The 25,112-nt window shown below is 29.4% G+C and overlaps 1 protein-coding gene across 1 annotated transcript; it reads right to left on the reverse strand.

Annotated features, from left to right (window-relative positions):
- Positions 1 to 1,435: 1,435 nt before the first annotated feature.
- Positions 1,436 to 25,024, reverse strand: LOC128395067 (ADAMTS-like protein 1). Its single transcript, XM_053355449.1, is given in 11 exon segments — positions 1,436 to 2,024; positions 2,112 to 2,442; positions 2,536 to 2,685; positions 2,785 to 2,922; positions 2,924 to 4,130; positions 4,235 to 4,364; positions 4,446 to 4,792; positions 5,231 to 5,360; positions 5,435 to 5,600; positions 14,107 to 14,499; positions 24,723 to 25,024. Coding segments are annotated over 11 exon segments (3,144 nt in total). The 5' UTR covers positions 24,750 to 25,024; the 3' UTR covers positions 1,436 to 1,899.
- Between the last annotated feature and the right edge of the window lie 88 nt (positions 25,025 to 25,112).

A 25,112-nucleotide genomic window follows, 5' to 3' on the forward strand; every position in this document is an offset into this window, starting at 1 on the left:
ATTAACGATTTTGGCAAGAAAATGAACAATTAGAAAGCATATTCATGATAATTCAGAATTCCCATTGAGTCTAATTTGTTTTTCCTTTTTTAGCTAAAAGTTTCTTCCCTTTGGTGATGATAAAATTGCATGATGATAATGATCATTTCTCATCCGCATCATCATCCTGATCTCTCTCTCTCATCATCGTCATCATCATCATCATAGTAATACAAACATGGATATTTAATGTGTTTTTACAACTGAATGAGATACAATGAGTTAAAAGAGACTCAAACATCATTCGCCAGAGAGAGAGAGAGAGAGATGTGAAGATAAAAACATTGAAAGAGGTAAATCTCATTTCTAATCCAATGAATATTTGAACATTTCAATTGAAATTTCGTATTAATCATAAATAAAATTTAATGAATGTTATGTTAACATGATCATTGATATTTTCTGGTAGCTCAAAACCGCACAGTTTTTCACACTTATCTCTCTCTCTCTCTCTCTCTCTCTCTCTTTCTTGATTTCGTTTCCTCTGTTCATCTGAATTTATATCAAAGTTCATTGAATAATAAAACGAAAAAATGAAAGTTAAATTTTCTCTCCTTCTCTTCATTTTTCCACTTCCTCATCATTTCTTTACTTCTTCATCTTCATCAACATAATCTTGTATTCATCGATTGACTGAATATCTGCCTCTCTTTTCCCAACCTCACATGGTGATAATCATGTTAATGATAACGATGATGATGATGAAGATGAAGATATTAACATGAAGAAGCTACAATGATAAGGAGGTTGAGAAGGGAGGTGATAATGATGGTGATAAGAGTAGATGAGGAGCTTGTTAATATTATTGACACTCAAAAAAACTTGAGAAAATTTTTACCTTGCAACATATTATTTACTATTAATATATTAATACTTGTCTCATTTTCAATATGATCAGAAATTCCCACATGAATATATTAATCATGGTGATAAATAAATTTTCCCTTGTGATTATCAAAACTTTTTCTGTAATACTTTGGGTGTAAATTGACATTCAGAAACAAATTGAGATTAATTTATCCCTCGGCATCACAAACATGTACTAATCCTCAAGGTAGATTAACCTTAAGGTGATAATATTAACATTTACTCTCGAGGATATACAAAACCTTCATCCAATTTGTTGATAACTTTGATTGAATATCCAAACATTGAATCAATTCTGTTTACAATTAATACCTGACCAATCAAACAATCATAAAGTAAATCATTTGGGTAATCAGTTAATTTGATTAACCAACAATTTGGTCTTTATTTACTTATCCTAATTAAATGATGAAACAAAAAACGACAAAAATAATTGTCACCAAAATGATTGAAAAGTTTTCCCGCCAACATTAATTGTGCGATTTGTATTCAAATTAACTGTTCAATTTTGTCTAAATGATTAAATGATTAAATGAGTGTAATTTGGTTGAAAATTGATTACAATTTAATTGTTCAATCAGCAATTAAAGGGTTAATAATTAAGTAATTATTATTATATTACATTGTTTGTTTTCAATCAATCTTTATGTGTGTTTGTATAACTATTATTTAATTGTTTGGTAATTTAATTGATTGTGTTTCCTGATAATCAAAGGATGTTGATTAACTTTTTGCTGTACAATTATTACAATCTAATTAAATTGATTGTTATCGTGTGAATTTAATGTTATTATCAATTAACATTAAATATAAATAAAAGTTATTAAAACAAATTGTAAATGTAAATTGGGAACGAAAAAGTTTTACAATCAAAATTGATTCAGTTATCTGTTAATTGTTTGGATTTATTTTTTTACATTTTAACCTTTTAAATGGTTGATGTCCAGTTGATTGTAAGGTAATGGTTTTAATTGTGTTTCTTTTTCCAAATGATTAACTTTTAATTGTTATGAAATCGGAATCACGACAAGATTTACAGCAAGATGACCGGAAGACAGGATGACCACAAGATTGAGAGACAGCATATTTACATAGGAATGAAGCATTAACACAATCAACTGTAAAGGAAAAGGAATATAATTAAATGGAAAAGGTTAATTAAGGGTTAATTGTTCAATCAATCAATTAAATTGTGATTAACTTACAATTTTTATCTTTATCACAATGTACATGGCACTTTCTAACAGTTATTGGTTTATTTGCTTGATCACAATTAACTGTTTTCATTAATCTATCAGCTAACCAGACACAATCAACTGTCCGATCTTGTGTACCCTCTTTACCACAAACACCCGAACAGGGTGACCATTTACTAGAGTACCACATTGGCCTACAATCGACATTTGAACAGGTCTGAGCAGCGGCGGGATATTTATTCATGTCACATGAAGTTGGTGGTAAAATTTTCCCACCGGAAAGAGTACAATTTACATCTCGAGTTTGTTTACCTTGTCCGAAGCTTAAACACTTGGAACACTGAATGAGAGAAAAAAAATAAGGAAAATTTTGATAATCGAATCGGAGATGAAAATTTCAATTTTTTCCTTTTCTCTTGTAGCTTTCACTTACCTCTCCCCATGGTCCGGTTGTCCACTTTGGACATTCAATGTGACAAGTACGATTCGTCTCAGGCTTACCAAGGCCAGAATTGATACATGAGGCCTCATCCTGATCGATCGATACATTTGAATGTTTTTCAATACATTTAATAGCGCGAACCTAATGAAATAGATCAATTATTCAAATGGACAAGTTAAAAGATTGGTCATCATTTCAATGAGAAGTTTTTTTTTCAAGAAGATGGAAAAATATTCTTACCTCAAATCCTTCACCTCCACAAGCAACTGAACATGATGACCATGGACTGACCAACCAAACAAATTCCCTTTTAATCAGTTTTCCTGAAATGTATTGGTCAACCGAATCGGAAATTGGATTGGATGGTAAGGCACTTTTCATCAGACAGTTTCACTTTATTCAGTATTCTCGATTCTTTAGCTTCATCGACTGTCCCTTTGGTGGATTGACCAGATTTAAGGTATCGAGAATCATCATCAGCAACATTATGAAACAATTGACTTGACTGTTGGTCAGCATAATAAATTGGCCGATTCTCAATGTCCTTCGATTTCATCAGATCCCAATTGCGATTGTTATTATTAATCTCTTGACCAATTTTACGTAACTGGTACCAAGTTGGTTTCTCCTGGTTGTCCAGTTTATTAGGATCATCGAGTTTATTTTTCTTAAAATAAGATGACAATTCATTCAAACTTGACCCTCGTTTCCTTGAGTCCAATTCATATGGTGGTGATGGTCCAGTCTTCAACTGACCACTATAATCATCAGGGATACTTGGTGGTTCTTTTGTTTCGATTGCATAATTAATTGATTCACCATTGTCCAGGTAAGTTGCTTGTGTTGTTGTGGTGGATGTGGTTGGTTTAAACGCGACAACTTGAACTGTCATCGATAACTTTGTATTTCCATAGGCACAAGTGTAAGTCCCCGAATCGGTAAAGTCAACATCGTGAATTTTAAGAGCACCAAGACGAGTGAGACTAATCTTATCATCATAATTAATTGCAAAATCGTTTTTGGTCCACTCAATGTCGGGTAAAAGGTCATTTTCCATTTTTCTTCTAGGACAACGAATCTTAAGAATCGTTCCTTCATGAATGATCGCCGTTCCACCAATTCGAAGTGAAACTTTCTTCTCATTTTGTGTTTGAATGAATGGTTGACCATAAGGATCAATGGTATTATTGTCACTCTCTGTTCCACCTCCGTGTTTAGATTTACACTTACCCGATTTACAATCGGTGTGTTTAGATTTTTTCTTCTTTTTATTGCATTTTGATGGATGTGAGTTCGATAATGATGATCGATCTTTGCTACACTTTCGTTTCTTTTTACCTTCGATAAGACAGTTTTCTCCTTTACATTTATTACCTTGCGACACTTTATCAATAGGCGAAGAGGTTGGACAAGGATCTTCATTACAAACTCTCTCCTCGATTGGCTTAGGTTCGATACACCTATCATGTGGTACATGTAAAGCATTTTCGAAACCTCGAGTAACCTCATGGATACACTTTACCTCTCGTATTTGAACACCGGCTCCACAAGGTTTAGAACAAGGTCCAAAGTCAGTTGTTGTCCATCTAAAGTAAATTAAGGTTAAAATTCACAATAAGTCAATTGACCGACGAATTCATGAAACATAACTATCATATAAAAGTATCAAACTCGAGCAAAAAAAACTTACCTTGGTGGACAAGGATGGTCATTACAAGTTTTGGTAATCGATTCTGGTTTCTCTTCAATATTGCACAGGTATTGAGAGACAATCATTGTATCATTGTCCCGAATACATTGGATTATATTTTCTTGGGTACCTGAGTGAATGATAGGACGAGAGAGAGAGAGAGAGAGATAACACTGACAATTTGATTTACCGTTATTCGGTGCTAACTAACCTCCCAAACAAGATGCACTACATTCAGTGTAACCAGAATCTTGCCAATAGTAGTTAACTGAATTGACGGTTGATGTTGGTGTTGATACTGTTGTAGATGATGAAGATGCTATAAGAGCAGCATAGTTTCCAGGTAAATATTTAGCATCTTCATCATCATCTGCTGATGTTGAACATGGAGGTAGGAAACACGATTCAGTTGATTCTGGTTTAATACCAGGACATTCATCGTCCGGAACAATTGAATACATTTTTGAAAAATCGAGTAAAATTTTACATAAAACAGTTCGAGTTCGTGTTCCTGATCCACAAGTTCCAACACATTGACCCCATTCACCAACATGATACCTTTAAGATGGATAAAGGTGAAGATTAATTAATATCTCATATTATCATGCAACAGAATATGAATAATTATTCAGCATTTTGGATGATAAAATGCCTTTTCTTTTTCTGGTTATACACATCATCAAATTAATCTATGATATTTAAGCTAATCATAAACCTACAGTTACATGAACAATTAACCATTGGTTTTGCATAATTTAAATTGTTGGGAATATTTTTCCAAAGTTAATTGTCAATCAAACCTTTCAAGTTGTCTTGATCATGATGGTTGATACATGTCATGAATAGGTTAATAGTATGTTTTAAATTTTTCTTGTTGGTTAAACATGAGATGAATAACCTGAAAACCATTGCAAATCTATCACAATTAACTTGGAATTAATAAAATCAATTATTGACCATCGAAATGGACATTGGACACTGGACATAAACACTTACCTGGGTGGACAAGGTTGATCATTACAAGTCTGTGTGATAGAATCTGGTTTATCTTCAATATTGCATAAGTATTGGGAGACAATCATTGAATCATTATCTCGAATACAGTTGATTATATTTTCTCTGATACCTAAGGATTAGCAAAAAGAGATTAATTATCAATTTATATCAACAATTAGCTAATCATTCAGTTGACCAACTTACCTCCCAGACAAGATAAACTACAATCAGTGAAACCAGTTTCCCGCCAAGAATAAGAAACTACATTGATTGTTGATTGTGATGGCGATTCTGTTGGTGTCCAGGTAACCGATTGACCCAAGATACCATGTGAATGTCTAATAACAGGCTTTTCATGAGCTGATTTACCCTGAAAATAGTAATAGAGAAATGAATTAATCACCGAAATATATATTTCCAAGTGGGTGTAAATGAGATTGATGATGAGGGAAAATGATTAATTAATAACATGGCAATAATAATTTTGATTGCATTTGGAACATTAAATGAAAAATTTCAGGTATGTGAGTAAATTGAAAAGGTGCCTGATGATGATGATGATGAACAGCAAAAACCCACAGGTATTCATGATGATAACTATTACCAAGGATCGAGGATGAAAAAAAAGTTAAACAAATAGCAATTACTGTTAACTTTCAACTATATGATTAGGTTGATGATGGTTAAGGTAGATTTTCAAATTGCAAAGGTAATCATTAGTTTTGAATGGAAACCACTGACCAGAAAAAGATTAAGCCGTTAGATATACACATACACATACACAAATCCACACCCTTCAAGTATAAAACGGATTAGAACTGTTTAGTGGTCGTCTCTGTTTCTACAATTGAGAGGATTAAGATTATGGCTTCACCAGCTTCAAAATGTCGAAAATGATATTAGTCATCTTTGGTGACCTCGAAGGTCTTCCGGTTCTAAGTTTACTTCGAATCGACTTACGCTGTTTTTCACTGAAGCTCTTTTACCTTTATCGAAGTTGTTATCGGTTAGAACGTTTAATTTTCTTGTGTAACTAAATTGAAACTCATTCAATTGTTAAATTGTAATTTCTTGGTGTTGAATTACAGTTAATTTATATGATCATCGAGACTCTTAATTAGCAACCTTACAAAGTTGATCAATTGCAAGTAATATGAATTGGATTAAGTGAAATTAGTGGATTAAGATTAAAAGTTTAATTTTGGGATAAAATATTGAGGAAAATGTATTAATAGTTTTTGTAACTTTATCAGGTAGATAAAGTTACCTTTATATGGATTCTAGTTGAATATCATTAATTGTTATCAATCAAATAACTTGTTGATCAGAATATTGTAATTACAATTGTTTAATCACAGGATTATACGATAACAACAAGGATTATGTAATTATTTACAATCAAACTTAAATTGGATCATTTAATTTAATCTATTATTTTGTAGGTAAGCAAATCAATGAGCTTCTCAATTAGCCGGTTAATTATTAATCATGATAATGGTTAATAATTAAGCTGATTGTTTGAGTACATCTATTAACCATAAATTAATAGATTATAATATAATAATAATAATAGAATATCTATAATCTGTTCCAATCAATTTAATCTGTCAATTAGAAAAACAAAACAAATTGAATTGATTCAAAAATTTCATATTTTCTTTTTCTGGTTCAATTGAGAAACTCACCTTGGAGTGAAAGTCTCTTTCTCTCTCTCACTCACTTGTTCTCTCTCACTATAAGTAAAAGGCGGTAAAGGTAAGTTACACTAAGAAGATAAGGATGATGAGAATTGCACATATTCTAAGGTCTATCGACTTTACCTGTTCGGGTTTTCTTTTCTTTTTGGTTTGGAGTCACAAAGAAAAGTCTTAATTCATTGTTAGTCTTAAAGCCTCATTAACATGAAGGGTCAAAGGTAAAAATTGAAAAGGATGAAAGAACACAAATTCCTTCCATAGAAAACTTATCAGGCTCAAGTTCTTGAAACTTATAACCATTGGATTGAATTTCAACTTATTCGATAATATCGTTGGATAATATTTGATACAATGTTGTTGAGATTTTGATCAAGGTGAAAACTTTACCTTATCGTTTCTTTCAATGAATGAATCTCATGTTCTACCTTTGACCCTAAATGCTAATGAGACCTTAAGATAAGATTAACAATGGATTAAGATTTTTCTTTTCAGAGGATTGTGGAAATTGCTGTAAACACTTTTTGGTTTCTTCTTTCGCCTCCTTAAGAACACGAACCAAAAGAGATGAGCTGATGATTAGAATGAGAGTTTAACTTCCTCATACCAATTTTCCATCATCTTCCATCTTCTCTCTCAAAGACTGATTTTTTTCTCTCAAACCGAATATCATCTTCAGTCGTTCTAATACTTTAAATTCTCTTCTTCTTTCACTTTTAACATGTTATTCTCTAAATTCTCTATTAATAATATTTTGGAACTAATAAATTGTACGTTGCTGGTTCTTAACCATCACAAGAATTGCCTGAAAGGGTTTATGTATTTCATGTGTAATCGAATCTGAAAAAAGAAGATGTTGGAAGAAAAATTTCTTTCGATGTTGTTTTCTACTTGTATCTCTTTTTGACCCATTCAAAAAGTGAAAGAAAAAGATGAGGAAACGGAAATGAAGATAAACAAAAGGTAACAAATACCTAATGATGATGATGGTGAAAAAGATTGTTGCACTATTGAGAATCAAAATGGCGATTATTGCTAAGTCGAAATTGAAATGACCTTCGATCTCTGAGATTTATCATCATCATAAAGTAAACATGTTAAGAGTTATAAGCAACAAGGTAATTGGAAAATGTAATTAACTAAATTTACGCTTGATAGTAATGGCGAAAGGTAAAAATGCTTTCCAAGTTGATATTTCTCTTTCTTTTTTTGCTTTTCGTTTCGTTGATACTTGAGAGAGAGAGAGAGAGAGAGAGAGAGAGAGAGATTTTACAAAAATAACAACAAACTCCATAGTAAGTCTAGAGTGACCATGTGGTCAAGATGTAGATTGTAAACATCGATGGTCAAGTTTTGATTGAAAGAATATGAATGGAAAGGTGTAACCCTGTACAAAGATTTCATTACAAGAAAAGATCATCCTAAACCATAGGCAATGGATTATATCTTAATCTGTTCATTGGGGTCACTTATCATCTTTCATCATCTTTAAAATGTAATTATCATTACATTTATCATCTTCATCATCAAATCTCAGGTATTTTTCTTTGTTTAACTAAAGTAAAAGTTATTACAGCAATGAGATACTCTTTAAATTGTTACATTGACTTCTTATAGATGATAATGATAATATTGACTCTTGAAAGATTATTACTTTCTCATCATCATCCTAATCTTTATGTAATAATAATACTAATGATAATCCTCAATATTAACCAATGATTAGCTAATCATTTATTAGCTTGATGATCAACAAAAATACTGTTCAGATAAACATAAACATTTCAGTTAAATGTTTGCTGTTGAATTGTAACAATTTAAATTGTTTATACTGATGATTAACTTAATCATTATTTTGATTAACTGTCAATTTTAATTGTTAATCATTAACCTCTGTTTCTTTTTCATTTTACTGTAACCTTAATAGTTGTGTCTTCAATTGTGTATTCGTAATTAACTTTACACCAATATCAACAATTAAATTGATCATTGATCAAGGTTATATCTTTAACATTGACATTGATTTACTGTTAATAAGTACATGTAAATTAATGTATCTTAATTAGCTGTTGACTAAATTGCTCGTTATTTTTTATCTTTAATCGCCCGTGCGAATTAGCCACAATTAAATCAATAGATTTAAGCTTTTGTTTGTAATTAATTTACTTTTTGTTCATCACTAAATTTCATATGAATCAGTCAAAATATCAGTTTGTCTTTTGTTTCCAAAATAACAACTCTGATTATCCAACAATCATCATGAATTTGAATGCTGTAAAAGTTTCCATCACCATAATTACCCTCATGGACCAGTTCATGCCCTCTAAAAACAACGAATTGAAAGAGGAATTCTTGACGATATTTCTCACAATATCTAAAATTAATTAACTCAATCATGTTCGACTTATAATGATGCTAATCATTAATGAATAAAAATCTTCAACCGCTAAACTTTTTTTCTGTTTATTTTTAATTTTTCGCGGTCTTTTATTCAGTTTATAATGAATCTAAATTCATGGATTAGTTTTATCGTTGTACTTGAGTCCAAAACTTGGACAATGGATTATATCTTAATCTGTTCATTGGGGTCACTTATCATCTTTCATCATCTTTAAAATGTAATTATCATTACATTTATCATCTTCATCATCAAATCTCAGGTATTTTTCTTTGTTTAACTAAAGTAAAAGTTATTACAGCAATGAGATACTCTTTAAATTGTTACATTGACTTCTCATAGATGATAATAATTAGCTGTTGACTGAATTGTTTGTTATTATTTTTTGATTAATTACTTTACTATCATTAACAATAATTGGAATCTAATCAATCATATGGATTAAAATATGATGATGAAAATAATTAATCTTAATCTTATCTTGACACAATCAACAAGAAAACAACAAAAACAGTTAACTAACTTTCAATGGTAATGTACAAGTAAAAGTTAATTGTTGCAAAATTTGTTTAATTTCTTCGACAATTTAACCATGAATGTAAAACTAAATACGCCTTAATTATTTTCTATGGTGGAAAACAATGATTTCCAGTTAATTAGTATCATAACAATCAAGGTACACAACTAATTTGTTCTCAAAGTTAATTATATTAAGAAGCAAATTGAATCGTAAGTGAAAAACAGGAGTAAATGTTGAGATGTTTAAATAATTAAATGATTATCAAGGTAAATTGTTGTAATGGTAACACAAATTTATCACCAATTTGATCATGATCATGATCAATTCATTATTCTTTATCCTCTTATTCATGATGATTCAATTATTTATCCTCTTAATCTTGTTAACAATACTAAGGAACATATGATATCTCATCATGAAGAATGTTGATGATTTTTTGTCTTCCTCATTTTTTTCATCATCTTCATATAATATTTATCGTACTCATCTTTAAGCCTTTGAACTTTTAACTCTCTCTCTCTCTCTCTCTCTCTTGATCATCAACATGTTTTTCATCATCATCATGGTATCATCTTCATCGGTAGTTATCATTATCACCATGATATTATCTAGGGAACTTGGAATTTTTTCCTTTCTTCAATCTATCAGAATCAAACTGAACAGTTATAAGTACATGATGTTGGTAAGAGAGAGAGAGAGGGAGAGAAAGAGAGAGGAACAAAAAACCAAAAGAGAAGAAAAAAATTCGAACTTTTTTGTTCTCTGTTATTACTCTCTCCCTTTCTCTCACCATGTTATCAGTTCAGTAAAGTTCAGTATAAATCGAATGAACTTTTTTTTGAATGTGTTGTGTGTCCATGTTTTTACTGTCGAGTATAAGTTTTAATGTCTCTCTCTAAAACTTGTTATAAATCTTGTTACAAAAGAGCAATTTCTAGCTTATATCCTTCTCATCATCACCATGATGAGAAGATTCTTGGTGTATAATTTTTCCTCTCTTTTTCTCTTACTCTCTCTCTCTCTCTCTCTCTCTTCATGTTTTTTTACATTGAACTTTTTCGTCTGTGGGAACATGAAATATAATGATAATAATAGTAAATAATAGTAACAGTAAAATGAAAATAATGATTATGATGATGATGATAATGATGATACAACAATAGAATTTGGAAAATCTTTTCTTGTCAGCTGAACACTCATCACTCTTTCATCCTCATCTTCACTCTCATTTTCACCTTTCCATTGATTAAGGTTAAGAGAGATGATAATGATTCCAACAATTTTTTACTCTCTTTAAATCGCCATCTTCCTTGATCAATATCTTCATTATTGTCCTTTTATATATCTTGGAAAATTGTTCCATATTAATCAAATGAAATCGAAATGCTCAGGATCATCATGATGATCTTGTGATTTGAAGATTCAAATGATTAGCTTCATGATGTTTCAATTGAACTTTTTAACTTCAAACCGACTCGATGCTTTTGTGACTATTGAATTTATGATCATTAGACTTTCTTGAAGCTATTTAGATAATGATGGTGACAATGATCAAATCAACGATAATCAATCATGATTGTTTAATTAATCATCAACTTTTCATCGTTTTGATAATTTTCTGTAATCAAATGGTGATAACTAGGAAGCTTAATCATCATGCAAATCTTTAAATTGTCATAATGTTCTTATGGGTTTAAACTATTGTTCTGATACAGTTTATCTTCTCGTCATCTTATCTTGTCTTCTTCTTTTTTTGAGTGATTAACGATTTTGGCAAGAAAATGATTGTAACCAGAAAATGAACAATTAGAAAGCATATTCATGATAATTCAGAATTCCCATTGAGTCTAATTTGTTTTTCCTTTTTTAGCTAAAAGTTTCTTCCCTTTGGTGATGATAAAATTGCATGATGATAATGATCATTTCTCATCCGCATCATCATCCTGATCTCTCTCTCATCATCGTCATCATCATAGTAATACAAACATGGATATTTAATGTGTTTTTACAACTGAATGAGATACAATGAGTTAAAAGAGACTCAAACATCATTCGCCAGAGAGAGAGAGAGAGAGAGAGAGAGAGAGAGAAATGTGAAGATAAAAAAACATTGAAAGAGGTAAATCTCATTTCTAATCCAATGAATATTTGAACATTTCAATTGAAATTTCGTATTAATCATAAATAAAATTTAATGAATGTTATGTTAACATGATCATTGATATTTTCTGGTAGCTCAAAACCCGCACAGTTTTTTTCACACTTTATGACTCTCTCTCTCTCTCTCTCTCTCTCTCTTTTTTGATTTCGTTTCCTCTGTTCATCTGAATTTATATCAAAGTTCATTGAATAATAAAACGAAAAAATGAAAGTTAAATTTTCTCTCCTTCTCTTCATTTTTCCACTTCCTCATCATTTCTTTACTTCTTCATCTTCATCAACATAATCTTGTATTCATCGATTGACTGAATATCTGCCTCTCTTTTCTCAACCTCACATGGTGATAATCATGTTAATGATAACGATGATGATGATGATGAATACATTAACAAGAAAAATATAAAAGAAAAAGAGACGAAGGAGATGTGATTGTCAAAATATGAACGTTCTGAAACAATGACACTCTCAAGATTTGAAAAACTTTCCCCTTTTCTCATCCGATTCTGAATTTCATCAACAATTTTCACACAAAAGTATATAAATCATGTAAATAAAGTTTCCCTTGTGACTATCAGAACTTCATGATTAGAGTAAGAATTGAAAATTGGCCACAAATTATAGTTAACTAAATCGTCAAAGGCTGTGTGTGCCTTTAGATAACTAGATTAAATCTAATTAACCTTAAGGGTTATTATAAAACATTATCTTACTTGTTTCTTATTGATTAACATGAAATTAATCTGATTCATGTGATATTAAGATATATAACTAATAATTTATATAAATTATTAATTATTTAGATAATATTTTCAGTAAATAATTAACGGGATGATTAAATTACCTTCTAAAATCAAAGTGAATAAACAAAATGTAAATCTTTCGAGATGAAGATTATTTGATTAACTGAATGAATGATATTTACAATCAATTAAATTTGTAAATCAAACATTAAATAATCATAAACAATAAGTTTATTTGACCTCAGGTTTGTACTTGATTGACCTTTTGATGATAATATTAAACAACAAAATCTGATAATCAACATTTTCCCGCCAAATCAAAATCAATATCAACACAATTAACTGATGGGAGGAATTAATATAAAAAAAGTTGTCTGATAATAATAAAATTCAATCTCAGACAATCAGCTAATCAATTGCAATCAATATCAGACCAAGAAATAAATATAACTATCAATCTGAATGATAATTGCAATGGAAACATAAAAAACTGTCCTAACCATTTGGTTAACAATAAATATTAATCACTGATTAGCATATTGATTTATCATTTATGATTGATTATTGTGTTAATGATGATGATGATTATCATGAAAATGATAACACCTACAGATAACCTTACGTGAATATAATGAATAGGTGAAGATAATAATGTTCATATATGTAAATTTCTGGCAATTTAATCAATGTGTATTTGCTGGTTATTTATTTAATTTTAGCTTCGAAATCAAAAGTTTATGAAAACTTTTTTCTCTCAAGTTCTAAGTTCTTAGATTTAATATTCGAGGTGATAAGTAATAGAGAATGAGATGATAATATGAATGATGAGAGAGAGATGGAAAATAATTTGAATGCAATTTAGTTGAAAATTGAATTCAATTAGAGGGATGATGAGGATACAGAGGAAGATGATGACAATGATTGAAGAGGAAGTCAAGTGAGGCTTCTTAATCAACAATCAACCTTCATATTTATCTAATTTAAAAGGGATTCATTTTGATGAACATGAAAATTTATCATGTTTATCAACATCTATTTCTGTAGTTACAGGGTTCAACTCAATTCCAATATAATATATACATAAGAGTTGACAGTTTTTAGCTGCTCATTTCTCATCTCGAATGATGAAGAAAAAAAAATACATTTTCTTGAACTTCTTTACATGATGATGATTATTATTCCAGGGGAAATATATGAATAACCTATTCCCATGTGGTTAAAGGGGAAGAGGTAAAAATTAGGTGAGTGGAAAGGTGAGTGAGTGAGAGAGGGTTTCATTGAAATTAAGGTGTGAATTCGTGGTTATTTTTTCCCCGGCGTTACTGTCATGATATTTAATCATGGAAAATTAGATAATTACTTACGTTCACGTTAAGATGATAAACTACAGTTTTAGGATGATTTCTTGATGATGATAGGCTTGAATGTGGTGTATTATTGGAGTGAGCATTTGATGATGATGATGATGATAAAGATGATGAAGAAGATGATGGAGGAATGTACATTGAAAATCCGTTTGTGTAATCCAATTGATTGGATAAAGATAATGATGAAGATGAAGATGAAGATATAAGTTCATCCTTTTCATGGATTTTTCTTCTTATTCTTGAAAATGTCTTTTCCACTCTGTTACTTTCTACCACTTCCTCTCCTGCCTTTGATCTTCCTCCTCCTCCTTTATCTTTGATGGTTTGTATTGATGACCCACTGCTACTGGACAGTATAAATTGTGATAAGATGAAGAGTAAAAAAGTTAACTGTAAATAACAAGAAAAAGAAAAGAAAAAAATATTTTGGCTTTTATTAGATATTATTATTGTTATTATCATTATAACATCATTATTGATTGGGTGAAATTAAGATTTAGGTAATCAGTTGATTGACTTCTCAATGATTCATTAATTACGCTGTTGACTGTCAATAAGTAATTATTATTATGATGATTATTATTATTATTGCAATTGTGAAGGTTAATCAGAGGTGATTTTATGTTACGTTATCATGTAACTATTAACATGTCTATGGTCAAGAGAGTTGACCGGAAATATGAACATGGGAAAAATAAGGAAGGAAAAAAATGGAATATGATGATATTGAGAAAATAATGAAAAGATGAGGGAGTGGGAGGAGAAAAAGAGGAAATGGATAAAAAGGATAAATGAGAAACTGATGAGGATGCTGACAGAGAATGAGAGAGAGAGAGAGAGAGAGAGAGAGAGAGAGAGAGAGACATAAAAAGAGATATGATTACATTAGTAATGAACAAGAAAAAAGTTCCCATGAAACTGAATAATGAGATAGCTATTATATGATCGTAACCATGGAGGATATAAACAAATGAATAACATGGAAAGATATCCATCATGAAACAATGGATAGACACGATGAAATTCATTGGATGATAACTGTAATTTCATCGTTTCCATTGAAATCATTTTTCACCCAAACATCTCAAATCGGTTATGTTTATTGATGATTCAAAGTAAAAGTTGTAGTTATTTTTTTCTCTCTCACAAATATTACTTGACTCTTTCATCTCTCTCCATGAAAATGAGTTTCATTCCTTTCCTTGCTTATCATCATCATAATCATCATCTTGATGACCAATAGTGATGTGATAAGAGGATGAAAAGGATGAAAAAGGATACCCATTGATGGGGATGATGTGGGATAAACATGAGATTGATTCTGTATTAAAGTGTAAGTAAAAAACCAATATAATGATTATCATGATCATGGATTTTGTTCAGGCAATTGAAATGGATTTGTTTCAATATCCCATGAAATATACATTTGAAAATGAACATTATCATTTAAGGATAAAGACAAAAACATGATAAAAGTTTTGCTCTTCAAGTGATAACAGAAAGATATTATTTCATGTCCTCTCATCATCACTATCATCATTATCATCATCATCATCATCTTTTCATCCGAATCATCATTAAAGTGTATTATCAATATCCCTCTTTTCCAGTTCTCATTCAGCACGAAACGATATCTTATATATATTTATGTATAAATATGATGAAAATACCATTATCCTGTTAATCTTGACAATTCAATTGTCAACATTAAAATTTATGATAAGATGAAGATTAAGATTAAGGATAATGATTATGATGAAAGAGTAAAGTAAAAAGGTAAACAATAATATCAATTGGTGTTAACATACAAGTTAGATTATCATTATGATGATCATATGAAAAAGAGGTAAAACTTTGGTGGAGGTGGAAAAAAGTTTCTTGCTCAGTGTCTTTCTCATCTACCTGGAAATACAAATCGTAGACTATTTATCATGATAATGAAAATATGATTACACCTTGTTGTCAGAAAGTGTTATAATCCAGGTAAATTGTTGAATAAATTAACAGGTTATTCAAATATAATAGTTTTTACAAAAGTAAATTGAAAAATAATAAATCATTTGAAATGAGTAAAGAAAAACCCATTGAGAGGAGATTAACAGTTTCTTCAATTGTTATTTCAATTGGATTTTCAAACAGCTTATAATCTTGTATATTACCTGTGAATATCCAATTGGATTAGCGACAAAGGTGACAAATGTAAAGGTGACACTTATTTTCCTCACCTTTAGTATTTATCATTATAATTACTACTTTTTTTCTCTCATTAAATGTGAAATTTAATTACAATTTATCTGTTAATTGTGTTGGTCAATGTATATATTAATAGATATTATTTCTCATTTTCTGAAAACTTTTCCATCAAATTGTAAATCAAATTGTTTTACCTTGAAAATTTTTGTTAATCAACCTAAAAGATGATTAACTTTGATTGTGATGTAACTTGATTCTTTTGAAAATTTGATTGCAATTAAAAAGTTTTATTATCCATCAGAGAGAGAGAGAGAGAGAGAGAGAGACCAATGATTAATATTAATTAAAGTTTTTCTAGATTAACGATTAAGATATCTAACAAAAAGTAAATCAAGATGAATCATTTAAATCAACAGAATCTTTAAATTATTAATTGCTACTATTTAGTTATTTAGTGATAATGATGATGATGATATTGATAATTTAATTTGCTTATTAAGAATCAGGTTTGAGCAAATTTGGTTCATTTAATTGAGTTGAAAAACTTGATTAACTGTTACTTGTTAAGGGAAACAATCAATGGTCAATATATTTTCAAATTTAATCTTAATTGTTACATTTAATGATGATAAATGATTGTTATTGGATGAGTTTGACTGAGAGAATTGTTTTTAATTGTTAACCAACAATATGATTTAATGGGTGTTTTATTTATTGTTGATTTGATTCTGTTGGTTGATAATCGCAATTATCTTTTACTACAATTGGATCAAAATTAACTGGACTGTAAGTAAAATGTTAAGACAATTGGATTGAAACAATTGGATTGACGGAAGAGGTTAAAGACTTTAGATTGCTAGGATTTTGTTTTGGTCTCTTTTTGATGATAATCATGATTAAGATGATGATGATCATCATCATCATAATCTTAAGTCCAAGAGTCTTTTGTTTTTCCAATGAATGAACTTGGATAAAAGTAAAACCGAGTTAGTGAGTATAAGAGTAAAAAAATTAATGTGTGATAATATGATGAGGATGAGGCAAGAGATGAAGACAAAATAAAAGCAAGAGGATAAAGATTAACGATGAGGGTGGACAGAAAGTGGTGCTGGGAGAAGACGAGGAGAGAAAGAGTCAGTGAGGGAGATGACAAAGATGATTAAGATGGATTTGAGTCCATAGACCATAACCAGGAAAAAAAGTTAGATCTCATTCATTGTTGTTTTATCAACATTGGGTTTTGATGTGTTGGTATTGCGAAGAAACAAAAAAACATGAAAACGGATGAGAAACAATTGAGAGAGAGAGAGAGAGATTATGAAAGATAATGATGATATATAAAGGATGATGCGAATATCATATGACGAAAGATAGAGTGAGTGAGAGAGAGAGAGAGAGAGGATGATTGTCTTATTCCAAGTGAGTTGTAGTAGTTTGAATGAGTGATAAAATAAGATGAACAAAGTGGGAAGATATACTGAGGGATAGAGGACGAAGATGAGGATGAATAATGATCTTGAATTTGGATAAAGATGAAATCGATTAGGAATGAAAAATGGACTGGAAATCGAACAACGAAATAGCCATTCAATGGTAAAGTCAAAAAAGAAAATAAAAATAAAAATAAAATAAAATGAGAATAAAAAAATACATTTAGCATCCTCATCTTTTTTTCATCAGTCTTACATTTACTTATCGTTTTTTGATTGTTTTTCATCTGTAAGTGTTTTTCGGTTCCTTTTCAATGAATATTTGTCACACTTTCATGATATTTCAATTGATTTTGCATATCTCATTCCTGTTCATGATAAGTGATAAATCAATCAATTGATTGATACTTTCAATTCAACGGCAACATGATAATTTCCCTTGAAAACACGTTAATCATGATGAACCACAGTTGAAATCATTTTAATTGTTACTTTAATTCCCTTTGATAGTTTTCCAACAATTATCATGCAATTATTATCATTGTTATCAATTAATGTTTTAAACTCTTTCGGTGTTGGTATTGAGTTTTATTCATCATCATTTTAAATTAAATGATAATATGATTAGAGAGAGAGAGAGATGATTATCATGATTAATTGTTGGGATTTAATTATTTCTTGTTTTTTTTTGTTAATTGTTGACTTGTAACTTTTTCTAAAACCATTGTGATAATTATAATTGTCCAATGTTAATAATGAATGTTGATTTAACTGGTGATAATTATGGGTTTGGTTAGGAAAGAAAAACTTTTTCCTTTAGTTTCAATTGTTTGACCAACAACAATTAACTGGCCACTAATTTACTAATCAATTGAAATTGGGTTTTTCTTTTGATTGTTGTGATTAGTGTAAATCACATCCTAGTAATTTATTGTAATCAATATCATTAATCATAATGATGATATCATTGTTATCATTAAGTGAAACTAAATGATAAATCATTTGGTTGGGAGTTTAAAAGGAGTAAGATGATAATGATAAAATCCTATGGATTCATTGATTTCCTATCATGATTATCAAACTACTTAATCATTTCCATCATCATGATAATCATTAAATTGATAACAACAATCAAAATAACAATAATGATGATGATAAACAACAACAACAACAATTGTCCAGAAATTGAAATGAATTATTATTAACTGAAAAGATATCATCAGATGATCCAATCAATTTAATTACAGAGACAGTTAATTAATTTGAATATTGCGAAAAAAAAATCAATCATTTTTTTATGAGAAATAATTTTGTTTTCAATTTAAATTGTCAATCATTTAAATTGTAATAATAATATCAAACATGCCAATTGATGAAATGTCAACTACATTACAATACATCTGATTTTCACAATGATAATAATAAACAAACTTTTAATTGTTTAACTATTGATTGACATATATTCATCAGAATATTTTACAAAATATCAGTAATACAATTCAAACAATCAGTAAACTGTAATCATAAAGATGAGAATACAAATCTCATGTATATATATATAAAAAAAATATCAATCAACTCAAGTACAACATATGAACATACAAATATAAAGTAGTTGATAAAAAAAAAGTTGTACAATCATAACAATCAATTGTGTACTAGTGTGTAAATAATAATGTGTATTCCATTTCGTTGGAAACAATCAACTTGTATTATGGATGATATTTGAATGTATTTCCTTTAGTAGATGAAGGAAATGATAATAATCATCAGTAATAATAATAATCTAAGGTAAGAAGTTGTTGTATTCAAATGAATATAAAGTTACTGATACTTGAGAAAAAAAACTCCATAGACTCAATAGACTCTTAATCAGAGGTGGACACTCTATATATCTCTTACTCTCTCTATCACCATGATCAAGATGATGACCCTTATCATCCGTAAATATACAATAGTTTATAAAGAAAAACGTTCCAATGTTTATTTTACTGATTTCGAATCAAAAGAAAAAAAAGGCGGGAAAACTTGTTATTCTCATTGTTATTAATAATATTTAGATATCAACAATGAATATGATGATGATAAAGATGATTAGCTTTTGTTTTCATCTTCACATTAATATTAATATAATAACTTAAGTGTCTCCTTAAACCTTTAACCTGAATCTCATATTTATCATCATATTCATCTTCATCTTCATCTCTGTCTCTATTAATTCATCTTCCTCATCTCGATTGTTTTATTGTTTTTCAAGGATAAATAACTAATATCAAGGAGTAAAGATCACAATTGATTCGTATTCCTTGGTTTCAGTTTTTATATTTGGACAATCAAATGGTGACAAGAGGATTCACATTTCGGATTAACGACAGAAATTAAATATCAATAACAATCAAGGTGTATACTATTGATTAAATGTAAACACGATCATGAAACTTTGTCTTCTCCTTATAATATTTATTTGATCGTATTGATATGAAATTTACTGTCAACAAAAAATCATATGACAATTTTTTTCTGTTATCATTTGATTAATAAGATTATCATGTAATCAATGAGAAACAGGAAAATAATCATTGATTAGACAATAATAAGAGTAAATCTTTTTTTTTCAGAGGATTAATAGACAATAAATAATATTAATCATGATGGAAAAAGATTTTCCTGTCATTTACCACCTTAGAATTCACCCCACCGATCACCTTACCCCACCCTTATCACCCTCTCTTCCTTATTTCGTTGCCTCTTTACAATGTTTACAATGAAAAGTTATTTACCTTTTGTTTTGATTTCTCTCTTTCTCTCTCTCTCTCTCATTCTCTCTTTTTTTTCTCATCTTTCTCTCTCTCACTCACTCTCACATATCTCAAGCATCGAGTGGGAGTCAAGAGGCAATTAAAGGCCATAGTAATTTAAGATGATGAAGATAATTTATGATGATGATGGAGGAAAACAAAATTTATCATCATCAACACAATAAAATCAAACAATTGACATGAAAACTATTAATACACAAAAAAAAACAAAGGAAAACTTTGAATGAAAAATGATTACGATTAGAATTGATTATGAAACATGATTAACCTGATTTAATGATTAATATTTACTAACCAATAACTATTATAGTCTTGATAATCATTGTTAATTTAATATATCTTATCATGGTAATATTCATATATAAAAGTGAAAGTGATCATCACCATCTAAATGTTAGTATATGAACATTGTTGTTAACTCAATACCTTTCATTTGAAATGAAGAAACAATCATTTGTATTATAAATCAAAGGTAACAATACAAATCTCAGGTAAGAAGATGAAAAAAAAAATAGTTACTCTAATTATGTACGGTAACAAAACCCACAGAAGGAGGGGAAACAAAGAGATGAGGATAGAAAAACATTCTCATTATCGTTGCAATCATCATCTTTATACCTTATCATCTTTTCCACCTTTATGCTCATCATCATCATCATCATTATCTTCATCTCAACTTCTTCCTCTTTTGTTATATGATAGAGATACCATTAACTCGTACAGGTAAAAAAGAAACAATTTCGAACTCCAAAGTTACGATTTTTTTTACTACCTCCTTCTGACCACTCCTTACCTTTACCTCACTCTCTCTCTCACTCTCTCATTCTGTCTTCCTCTTCCTCTTCTTCCTTCTCATCATCTTAAATATTCCCAATGTTTCAAAGTGTATATATATAGTTGATTTTGTTGTTTCTCTTTGACCAATTTTCCATCTCTCTCTCTCCATAGACTTCACTCACTTACACACACAAACAACCCCACCCTCTTAAATAGCCTAAGGCATAAAAAAACAAAACTATTATCATGTTTATTGTTATCAATGAACTGATAATAACCCAATGTCTATCATACTATGAGATGTAGTATATTGTTTACAGCAATCAAACAGTGAAATCTTTCATTACTTTTGTTTGACCTAAATTGTGATCACAATTAATGATTATCATCAATATACTTATTACTTACAACCAAAATAAAGGATTAAGATTAATTTTTATTATAACATGTACATGGTGGATACATTTACGTTAATAAACTGTAACTGAATCAAATTTAATTGTCAACTTTATATCTCACGATTGTTAATTGTTACATGCAAACAAACAACAAAATAATATCAAATCAATATTTACATTTACATCTCGTAAACAATTAGTATTATTTTAAGTGTGACAGTCTAATTGAATTAGTATATATTAATAGTAAACCAAATCAATTATATTTACTATCACAATTAAATTAAATCATACTTTTCACTTTCTCACCGTAACAATTATCCAGTTAATTATTTAAGCAAATTCAATGATAATCATCATCTTTGTATTAATAATAAACGTAATTTTTGCTGCTCTTATAATACAATTGAATCTGTTTATTATTAATTTATCTCTAATTATTATCATTATATTTGTAGTTAGTTTACTAATTGCAATTGACTTAACTCACGCATCTCTATATGTTGATTTATCCTCATCCCTCATGTTTATTGATGAAAAATATTTATTATTATTACTTTTTTTTTTGGTAAAGAAGTCAATTAAATCTAATTAGCTGCAAGAGTAGAGGGATAAAAATGAGCAACAATCAAAACATGAGCAATTAATTAACATGATTGACTTTTACCCTTAGTCAAATACACAAGGCGGTGGGATTCATGTTGATTATGAAAGTAAATATGAAAAAAAGGTTTCCTTTCATAAATCCAATAGTAAATTGTTATTACTACTTTTTTTGACAATTAATATGTTTGTCTAACTAAATTTAGGTTAATTGTAATTGATTAACGTGTAAACTTGAAGTAAAAAACAACAAATTACAACTTGACATACAAAAAGAAAGTAATAGAAAGATGAAATCAAATGATTTGTTTATTTGTCTTTCTGTTGGTCATTTGATGTTAGTTTTTTTTTCATTGGGTCAGTTCAATTTCACAAATGATTATTCTGATATCTAAATATAAATAAAAGCAAACAAGACAATTTGATGATAACAAGGATGGAGATCTAAGGATGAGATATTCTGTATAAATTACATTTACTATTGACAAATGATGATGAGGATGTTGATGGAATTTCTCTCTCTCTCTCTCTCTCATTGATAAGATGCCTATCGTCATCTTCATCATCTTAATTCAAGAGTTAATATCATCTCTCGCTCTTCATTCAGAGTAATCCATCTTTCTGATTGTTGTTCAATCGATGAATATATTATCATAACAAAGAAGAGAGAGAGAGAGAGAGAGATTGAGGATGGATAGGGAAGGATAAATGTTCTAAAAAGAAAAGTTCTGTTCGAAAAGCTTTAAGATCAATCTCTATGAGTGAATAACATGTTTTGTGAAGGATTTTTTTTTGTTTCTCTACTTCAACTCTCTATCCACAGAATATACTCAATAAGATTCAGTAGTTAGTTAGTCTTGTTAACCTTTTCCCTCTGTGATTTTGATTTGTTCCGATCGATTTAGTCTGTCAATTGAAGATACAATCACAAGTCTGCATATTCAGTATCCTAATTGAATTGGATTCGTTTGACCAATTGAAAATGGAAGAAAAAAAAATCAAATGGTCAATATCTTCATCATCATTTATCTTACTTCCTTTATCTTCATCTCTCACTCACTCTCATTCTCTCTCTCTCATTATATCATTATATCCACATCAATTTTAACATTTACCTTGATATTTATCTCGGAAAGGCATGACTGTAATAACAATTAGATATTAAGTTGTAATCGCAAAGGATAACAAATGTATTTGCAATTGTAACACTTAAACTTTTCCAATGTAACTATTTTTTCTAGATTTACACTCTCACTTGGGTTGATCAATTACAATTAACAATTATTATTAGATTGTTGTTGTTGGATTGTTACAATTAGCATTGTAATATCATACATTGGACACACACATAGGATGTGGTGATGATGAATGATGGTAATGTTATTGCCCTAAAGGTATATGAGCGGAGTGTAAAACGAAAAAGTAAAGAAAAGAAAGGAAAAACTTTGCAAGAGAGAGATGATGATGATGAAGATAAAAAAAAAGGTAAACGATTAAGATGAAAATGTCTCTTGATTTCTGCGTGAGTTAAAAATCAAGTTTCATATTATGTTTACATATTTATAACTGAAAGAGAAAAGTTTATCTTCATCTTTTCCATATTCAATTATTATTATATTAAGATGGAGAGAGTGAAAGATGAGGAGGAGGAATGGGAGTGGAAGATGAACTCCTTGCAACCTACTCTATCACTTTCTCTCTCTCTCCATCTCCTGCCGATGTTAATGAATGTTAGAAAGTGACCATAGATTGACAATGAAGAACTGACCGCCGATGGAGACGAAGTCAATTAGATTGAAAAAGAAAAGATGAAAAGAAAAGGAAAACAAATGAGATGATTAAGATGATGAAGATTTTTTTGCTTCATTTGTTCATTAAATTTCTCAATCAATTCTCTCATCAAAAGAATTGTAAATCTTAATCGTGATAAATTCTACCTAAAGTTGATCAGAAATTAATTCAGAAAAATCAACAAATATTCATGAATTTGTGATGGTTTTTCATTAAGAAAAAACTTTTACCATGAAAATTGTTAATTTTATCATGAGAAATTACCAATAACATTATTGTAACAATTTACCTTTTTTTTTGTTTCTCTAATCATGTTTATTGTTGTGATTTAGTCACGATTAGAGGTGAATTGATTGGTAAACAATTGACCATTGAATTTGATCAGAGAGGGAAATTAACTGACATTTATTGGATCGTCAAGAACAAGTTGGAAAATCATTAATATATATCAACAAATTCGTGATTTAATTTGATTTTTTCTTCTTCTTCTTGATTTCTTTCTATCAACTGAATTTGAGAGTCCAAATGATTAAAGGTAAATAGTTTGGGTGGGAGAATAATGAGAGAGAAAAAAGAGTAAAAAGAGTAAAAGATAAATTTACCTGTTGAGAAGATGAAAAAGTTTCCATTGGTGAAAATTAGACGTTGAACTTTGTACGAAAAGAAAAAGTGAAAGTTAATTACAGTTGATGTGTTCCCTTGAATCACATTATTATAATTGTACAACACTGAGAATAATTAGGATGAGATGTTATTCAAATTCACATTGGAAACACTTTGAATGTAACAAAATAAAAAGAACAATAAATTAGTTGGAAAAGTTTTTCTATTCTCTTTGTGAATATAAAAACAGTAGACAAAACAAACAAACGTTTCGTTGGAGATTCCGAAATCAAATGATTAACTTTTCTCATTCCAATTTCAAACTTAACCTAAAGGTGTCGCTGGGAACGAGTCGGTTGTTTGTTTCTCTCAACAACGAAAAGCGGTTA

The sequence above is a fragment of the Panonychus citri genome, unplaced genomic scaffold, assembly GCF_014898815.1.
Source record: "Panonychus citri isolate SS breed McGregor unplaced genomic scaffold, ASM1489881v1 Contig00141, whole genome shotgun sequence".
In the NCBI taxonomy this organism is placed as follows: Eukaryota; Metazoa; Arthropoda; class Arachnida; order Trombidiformes; family Tetranychidae; genus Panonychus; species Panonychus citri.